General features: G+C 52.2%; 1 protein-coding gene across 1 annotated transcript; it reads left to right on the plus strand.

Moving 5' to 3' along the window:
- Positions 1 to 1,978: 1,978 nt before the first annotated feature.
- Positions 1,979 to 4,434, plus strand: TPRX2 (tetrapeptide repeat homeobox 2). The gene is made up of 3 exons (XM_054540822.2): positions 1,979 to 2,015; positions 2,839 to 3,008; positions 3,515 to 4,434. Exons 1-3 carry the CDS (start codon positions 1,991 to 1,993, stop codon positions 4,223 to 4,225), a joined length of 906 nt encoding a protein of 301 aa, XP_054396797.1. The 5' UTR covers positions 1,979 to 1,990; the 3' UTR covers positions 4,226 to 4,434.
- Positions 4,435 to 8,451: the final 4,017 nt, after the last annotated feature.

Here is an 8,451-nt window from a genome sequence, read left to right on the forward strand (position 1 = left end):
TGTTTATTTATCTATTTCCAAGACAGGGTCTCTACTCTGTCGCCCAGGCTGGAGTGCAGTGGTTTGATCATGGCTCACTGCAGCCTCGAATTCCTGGGCTCAAGCCATCCACCCCCCGTCAGCCGCCCAAGTAGCTGGGACTACAGATGCATACCACCACGCCTGGCTAATTTTTTTTTTTTTTAATATATTTTGTAGAGATAAGGTCTCACTGTGTTGCCCAGGCTGGTCTCGAACTCCTGGCCCCAAGTGATCTTCCCCCCTTGACTCCCAAAGCCCTGGGATTACATGCATGAGCCACCATGCCCAGCCACTATTTGTTTTGTTTCAGTTTATATTTATTTATTTATTTTGAGACAGAGTTTCACTATTGTTGCCCAGGCTGGGGTGCAATGGCACGATCTTGGCTCATCACAACCTCCACCTCCTGGGTTCAAGCAATTCTCCTGCTTCAGCCTCCCGAGTAGCTGGGATTACAGGCATGCACCACTATGCCCAGCTAATTTTGTATATTTAGTAGAGACGGGGTTTGTCTATGTTGGTCAGGCTGGTCTCGAACTCCCAACCTCAGGTGATCCACCCGCCTCGGCCTTCCAAAGTGCTGGGATTACAAGCGTGAACCACTGCGCTCGGCAGAACTTTCTTATATTTAAATGTCTATCTTCACAAAACAGTACCAGTGAGCTTGTTCATCTGTTTATGTCTTTATTGGCCAAATAAATAGCCACAGTGCAAAATCTCTGTAGTCACTACTATGTTCCCAGCATGTCCTGTAGATGAAGCCGGACAATGTGTGCGATGAGGAATCATTGCTGGGGATGCTGCTTTCTACAATAGAACTCTAAGTAGCAGGTGAAAACAATGAGCGAGGCCCGTGGTAACAATGTCTATGTTTTATTGAATTTTGAAATTGATTGCATGAGTCATTTATTTTTCTTTTTTTTTGGGAGGAGGCCGGAGTCTCCCTCTGTTACCCAGGCTGCACTGCAACCTCTGCCTCTCAGGTTCAAGTGATTCTCTTGTCTCAACCTCCCAAGTAGCTGGGATTACAGGGGCCTGCCACCAGGCCCAGCTATTCTTTTTGTAGTTTTAGTAGAGACGGGGTTCAGCCATGTTAGCCAGGCTGGTCTCGAACTCCTGACTTCAGGCGATCTGCCCGCCTCGGCCTCCCAGAGTGCTAGGTTTACAGGTGTGAGTCACCGTGCTCGGCCTTGCATGAGTCATTTTTAGCTCCCTGGATCATGAGCCTTGTCAATCTCCTTGACCCCTGAACCCATGTGGGTCCTGCTATGAGGAGATGAGGGCAGCCAGGAGTCTGACACAGCAGATGCATCTCTGAGGGACCTGACTTGTGTGAACCAAGGTCATGGGTCCCCTGCATACATCAGCAGCGGTCCATGGAAACGTCCATCAGACCTGTGTCCCCTCCTGGTTGAGGGAGCAGGTAACTTCAAGAATGAATAGTAGGGGCCAGAGTGGCCTCAAAGGACCAAAGAGGAGGCTGTGGGGTCATCCAGGAGGGAGGGATGGTGGCTGGACAGGGTGGGCAGCCCGGGAGCCGGGAGGAGTGGGTAGACTCACTGGCATTGATCACGTGGGGCCCCAGCCCTGGGAAGGAATAAGGATGACTCCTGGGGGCTGGCTGGCGGTGCCTCTCCTGAGATGGGTATCCCAACCACAGGTCACGATGTTGACTCCCCTGATCCCATGTGGAATACCACCTCGCCTGGGCTAGGACCCATGAGGGTGAAACCAAGGCTGTGTTCCCCACTGAGGTTCCCCAGCTCCTAGCACAGCTCGGCAGGCAGTACCTGATCAGTGATGAAGGATTAATCCATCATTCAACTCATCCAGGGGGCGGGACTGCAGGGCAGGGTGGGAAAGGGAGGGTCCTGGCAGGGTGGGCTAGGGTGGGCACAGCAGAGAAGTGATTTAAGAGCCAAACCCTTGTCAGTACACACTTGTGTTTGGGAACAGATCAGGACTCAGGATGCAAGACCCTGGTCATCTCCAAGGTGAGCGGGGACAGAGGTGTGAGGCTGATACTGTGGCTGAGGCTGCAGAGTGCAGATCTGGGCAGCCAGAGAAGGGCTGGGCCTGTGCGGGCGGCTTCCTGTCCTGCAGATGGGGGAGAACTTAATGGTGTCTGGGAAATGAAAAATCATGCAGCTGGGCACAGCGTCTCACGCCTGTGATCCCAGCTCTTTGGGAGGCCAAGGTGGGAGGATCACTTGAGCCCAGGACTCTGAAACCAGCCGGGCCAACATAGTGGAGACCCGTCTTTAGCAAAAATACAAAAATTACCCAGGGGTGGTGGTGCACACCTGTGGTCCCAGCTACTCGGGAGACTAAGGCGGGGGGTTGCTTGAGCCCAGGAAGTGGAGGCTGCCTTGAGCTGTGATCACATCACTGCACTCCAGCCTGGGTGACAGTGCAAGATCCCCTCTCCAAGAAAAAGAAAGAAGGAAAGAAATTAAACCATGCAGTTGAGTGGAGCAGAGGACTGGGCAGGTGGTGGCGCCCCTGCAAGTGTCAGGGTCCCTATAACCCTTGGATGGGAGGGGATGGGGCAGCTGAAGAGGGCTGAGCAGGCCTGAGGCAGCCCGTCTGCTCCGAGGTGAGGCGCCTATGCTGCCTGCCTTCCCAGGAGCTGTTATCGCGCCCATTTCCTAGATGTGGACCCTGAGGCCCAGAGAGGTGCAAGGTCTGGTCTGGATACCAGGCTGCTATCCGCGGTGTCGCCCCAGCCCACACTGCCTGGGCGCCTGGCCTGGCGCAGGGGACGGGGTCCCTAGGGGGGCTGAGAGCTTCTGTGACCTGTTTCCCTCCCGCCCCCAGGCCCTCCCTTGGCCCGGGACCCTCCAAGGAGACAGCGGCAGGAGCGCACGGTCTACAGTGAAAGCCAGCAGAAAGTGCTAGAATGTTACTTTCAGAAGGAGCAGTACCCGAACTACGACCAGCGAGTGAATCTGGCGGAGATACTCAGCCTCAGGGAGCAACAGCTTCAGGTCTGACCCCCACCCCCACCCCGCCCGACCCAGTCACCCCAAGGAGCCTCCCACCGCTGTCACTCACCGGGGCCTGGCCACCTCCCGCCCTGCCACGCAAGGGGTCCCGCCAGTGTAGACCCGGGCTGCATCCTGAGTCCTGTTCCAACTGTATGCTAGCCCAAACCCGCCCACGTGATCGGCCCAGGCTGTCCCCCACGGGGTCTCCCGGTGCCCGGACCTCAGGCACCCGTGAGAACCCGCGGTCCCTCCCCTCGAACCCTCCCTGGCCCCCGGGCTCCTGGGCGGCAGACCCCGCTCCTCCCCTCCCACCCCACCCTCCTCCCCCTACTTTTCCCTCCCTCTCCCCTCCCTTCTCCAGGCCTGGGAGCCGGGGGCCCTCATATGGTGGGTGCGGGGTGGGGGTGAACACGGAGAGTTTTGAGGCCGGCGCCGCCCCCGAGTGGCTCATCCGGGCCGCGCGAGCCCCTCCTTCACACCTTCTCCCTGTCCCCTCTGTCCCCCAGGTGTGGTTCAAGAATCGCCGGGCCAAACTAGCTCGGGAGCGGCGGCTCCAGCAGCAGCCCCAGCGCGTCCCTGGACGGAGAGGCCGAGGAGCCCGCGCTGCGCCCCTAGTCCCTGCAGCCGCTGCCTCCGTCCCTGGGGGTCCTGAGTTCCCGCAGGGCAGGGGTTCCTGGATCTCCCCTCAGCTGGGCCCCTGGGGAGTCCTCCCAGCAGCAGAACCGAAGATCTACAGCCTCCACCGGACCTGGGGTGGCCCTGAGTGTGGAACACAGGAGGGCCTCATGGCTGCCCCGGGGCCAGGCCCTGGCCCAATTCCAGCCCCTATCCCAGGCCCAGCCCAGATCCCAGGCCCAGTCCCAGGCCCAGCCCCAAATTTAGGCCCAATGTCAGGCCCACTCTCAGGCTCGATCCCAAGTCCAATCCCAGCCCCCATCTCAGGCCCAGGCCCAATCCCAGACCCAGTCCTAGGCCAAGCACTGATGCCAGGCCCAGGATCACTCCCAACCCCAGCCCCAGGCGCCTTGTGGCCTCAGAGTCCCTGTGCCTCCAACTTGTCGCCAGACACCCAGTTATTCCCTGACTTCACCGAGCTGCTCCCGCTCCTAGACCCGTTCGAGGAATCCGCACTCTCTACCATGACATCTCAGTACAAAGAGGAGGATGGCTCTGTGGACAAAAATCACTCAGGCCCCAAGTCATTACTGGATTTATAGGGGGCCTGTGTCTGCAAAGTTCTTCAGATCCCAGTGGGCCTGGAGTGGCTGATCTACACTGCTGGTGACTTTCTGCAGTGAATGCACCACGCTTTACCCACCCTGCTGCAGGTGGACATTTGCTGTCTTCACTGAGCAGCCATCACAGGTGACTCTGCTGTGAATGTGCCTGCTTCTCATTTGAATTGAGCCTGAGCATTTCTCTGCTGAGACTGGAGTCGCTGCTCACTGGGATGTTTGGCATTAGTGAATACAGCTTGAGAGGTTTGTAAAGGGCTTTTCCCAGCCCTCCTTCTGGTCAGTGTCCTCCCCAACACTGAGGATTGTGAGACTTTTTAATGTTTGTTGATCCAATGACTTGTGGTTTTGTTGTGGTTGTAATATTCATTTCTCTGATGACTGAGAGATTGAGAAATTCTCATATAGGTGTTAGGCATTTTCAAATAGTGACTATTTTTAGTTTTTTTTTGAATTTTTTCTTATTTTTATTAAATAGTGACTATTCATGGTCTTTTTGGCCCATTTTTTGTAGTTGATTTCTTTACAAATGTTTATAATTTTTTTTTTTTTGAGTCAGAGCCTTGCTCTGCCACCCAGGCTATAGTGCAGTGGCACGATCTTGGCTCACTGCAACCTCTGCTTCCTGGGTTCAAGTGATTGTCTAGAGTCTCAGCTTCTGAGTAGCTGGGACTGCAGGTGCTCACCACCATGCCTGGCTAATTGTTGTATTTTTAGTAGAGATGGAGTTTCACCATGTTGGCCAGGCTGGTCTTGAACTCCTGACCTCAAAGTGTTCCACCTGCCTCAGCCTCCCAAAGTGCTGGGATTACAGGTGTGAGCCACTGCACCCGGCCATGATGTTTTAAAATAAAAGTCCATTGGGAGTTAATATTCTGTGAGGATGTCCTATTCTGTGGCTTGTCTTCTTGCTTTTGTTAAGTAGATCACTGTGCATAGCATTCAAAACATTCATCAGCAGATTGATACTTTAGTAGAAGAAAAAACCCAATTTAAAAATTAGACTTGATGGACAAAAACTGTTATAAAAGTTTATTTTTTTTTGAGACAGGGTCTCACTCTCTCATCCATGCTGGAGTGCGGTCGTGCCATCTTGGCTCACTGCAACCTCCGCCTCCCAGGTTCAAGTGATTCTCCTACTTCAGCCTCCTGACTAGCTGGAAATACAGGTGTGGGCCACCACATCCGGCTAATTTTTGTATTTTTTGTAGAGACAAGGTTTCTCCATGTTGCCGACTTGAGCTTTCAAGTTCCTTCAAGAAAATTGTTGGAATTTTAATTGGAATGACATGAAATTTATAAATGTTTTTGGGATAAATTGAAATTTTTATAAAAAAGTCTAGTCGACTTAGTACTTATTTATATTCATTCAATTGGTGTTTTACAAAGGTTCTTCATGAAATGTTGTTATTGTTATTATTATTTTTCTGACAGAGTCTCGCTCTGTCGCCCAGGCCGGAGTGCAGTGGCGCAATCTTGGCTCACTGCAACCTCTACCTCCCGGGTTCAAGTGATTATCTTGCCCCGGCCTCCTGAGTAGCTGGGATTACTGGGATTACAGTCGCACACCACCACGCCTGGCTAATTTTTGTATTTTTAGTAGAGATGGGGTTTCACCATGTTGGCCAGGCTGGTCTTGAACTCCTGACCTCAGGTGATCCACCCCCATTGGCCTCCCAAAGTGCTGAGATTACAGGCGTGAGCCACCGCGCCTGGCTGAAATGTTATTATTTAATCACAGAACTCTTGCATGCATCTTTCTGTAGATTTATTTCTTGTACTTCATTTTTATTATTGTCTGATATTTTACATGGTATTTTAAATTTCTTATTTTTAAAAAATATGTTTGTCTTGTACATAGGATTCAGTTGATCTGTTTATTTTGTTTCTGGGAACCTAGTTCAATTCTTTTGAATTCTCATAACTTATCTGGACATTGTAAATTTAAAAATGAATAAAAGTTCATGGTTACTTTGTGGACATTGATTCCTGCTAAGCCAACGAGTGCCCCCTCCTCAGCACTCCACACCCCTCCTCAGCACTCCACACCACTCTCCGCGTCTCGCTTCCTCTGCCGCCCCCTAGTGGCCGTCCTGGCCCTGGGTCTCCCCACAGCGGGTTCTCTGACCCTGCCTGTCCTGGTCCCGTTTAGCAAATGCTCTAATCCTCTTAGGCCAGGCCAGCCTCAGCAAAGCAGATAGAGAATTAGATCAGATGTAGGGGGAAGGGAGGATGGCTGTGCATGTGTGCGGGGAACAGACTTCCAAGATGTAATGAAAGCTCCTCCTTATCTAGCCTACCTTGGTATTAAAATACACACAAAAACACTGAAACTTCACACCAGTCAGACTCTGACAGTGTGGGAAGAGCAGGGAGGAATCTAATCCATCTATTGTAGGTGAGGGAGCCCCTGTGGACATTCTGGGGGCACGGGGGAGAGGTGGTCCAGTCTGACTGTAGATTCAGAATCACATCCTGGGCCTGGGGGAGGGACAGTGGTGCTCCAGGGCCCTGCAGGCATATCAGTGAATGGAAAATGGATTAGTTTATTAATGAAGATGGAATTTGCATGTGCCCTGATTAGCGGAATAGAAAGTGAATGGATTAAGTAGAACAGAATTCCTCTCTTTTTCATCTCCTCAATTCTTCCTTTTTTTTGGATACAGGATTTCATTCTGTCACCCAGGCTGGAGTGCAGTGGTGTAATCTCGGCTCACTGCAATCTCCGCCTCCCCGGTTCAAGCGTTTCTCCTGCCCCAACCTCCCGAGGAGCTGGGATTACAGGTGCCCGCCACCATGCCCGGCTAATTTTTATATTTTTAGTAGAGACGGGGTTTCATTATGTTTGCCAGGCTGGTCAGGAACTCCTGACCTCAGGTGATCCACCTGCCTCAGCCTCCCAAAGTGCCGGGATTACAGGCATGAGTCACCAGGCCGGGCCACGGATTAGTTTGTTAATGAATGAAGATGGAGTTTGCACGTGCCCTGATTAGCTGAATAGAAAGTGAATGGATTAAGTAGAACAGAATTCCTCTCTTTTTAATCTCCTCAATTCTTGTTTTTGGAGACAGGGTCTCGCTCTGTTGCCCAGGCTGGAGTGCAGTGATGCAATCTCGGCTCACTGCAACCTCCACCTTCCAGGTTCAGGCGATTTTCCTGCCTCACCCTCCCTAGTAGCTGGGATTATAGGTGCTAGCCAACACGTCCAGCTAATTTTTGTATTTTTAGTAGAGATGGGGTTTTACCATGTGGGCCAGGCTGGTCTCGAACTCCTGACCTCAGATGATCTACCCACCTCAGCCTCCCAAAGTGTTGGGATTACAGGCATGAGCCACTGCTCCTGGCCTCAATTCTCTGTTTTTTTGGAGACAGGGTTTTCCTCTGTCACCCAGGCTGGAGTGCAGTGGTGCGATTTCGGTTCACTGCAACTTCCGCCTCCAGGTGCAAGCAATTCTCCCACCTCAGCCTCCCGAGTAGCTGGGACTACAGGTGCCCGCCATTGCGCCTGGCTTTTTTTTTTTTTTTTGGTAAAGACAGGGTTTCTCCATGTTGCTGAGGCTGGTCTCGAACTCCTGAGCTCAGGCAATCCTCCAGCCCATGTCTCCCAAAGTGCTGGGACCACAGGCAGGAGCCACCACCCCCGGCTATATCTTCTCCATTCAATTTCCCTCCTTTTTCACCCAAGCAAGCAGGCCCCTTCACTCCCTTCGGAAACTGAAAATTCCGAGGGAATTTTACTATCTCCTAGGAAGCTCTCCCGCCTCTCCTCATCATCCCAGGCTGTGTTCTGGGCATCCCCAAGGGAAGCATCTGGACTTCTCACTGGGCCAAGGAAGAGGGGACGAGATGACTTTCAGAAGGCAGGCCTTGGAAATTCCCCATGTCTGTCTTGGCGAAAACAAGAATTTCCTGTAGCCAAAAAGTATAACAAGAAAGGATTCAGGGTACGTATGAGAACAGTTCATTGCACCTTCGACAAATGGGTCAAGTTCAAGCTTAATACTGCCCTGCATGCTCCGGGATGGAGATGGAGGCAGTGCAGGTAGAAATGTCATTGTCTTGTAAGGATCGGAGAGAGGGGGAAAAGGGCCATTGTTTTTTTGTTTTCTTTTTTTTTGGAAAGAGAGTCTCACTCTGTCTCCCAGGCTGGAGTGCAATGGAGCGATCTTGGCTCACTGCAACCTCTGCCTCCTGGGTTCAAGCGATTC

The sequence above is a fragment of the Pongo abelii genome, chromosome 20, assembly GCF_028885655.2.
Source record: "Pongo abelii isolate AG06213 chromosome 20, NHGRI_mPonAbe1-v2.0_pri, whole genome shotgun sequence".
NCBI classification, from domain to species: domain Eukaryota; kingdom Metazoa; phylum Chordata; class Mammalia; order Primates; family Hominidae; genus Pongo; species Pongo abelii.

Excerpts from the sequence above, each read along its gene's own strand:
- TPRX2 (XM_054540822.2), top strand. The coding sequence starts at position 1,991 with ATGCAAGACCCTGGTCATCTCCAAG. Across the intron at positions 2,016-2,838 it reads AGACCCTGGTCATCTCCAAG|GCCCTCCCTTGGCCCGGGAC; the intron begins GTGAGCGGGGAC and ends TCCCGCCCCCAG. Across the intron at positions 3,009-3,514 it reads TCAGGGAGCAACAGCTTCAG|GTGTGGTTCAAGAATCGCCG; the intron begins GTCTGACCCCCA and ends TCTGTCCCCCAG.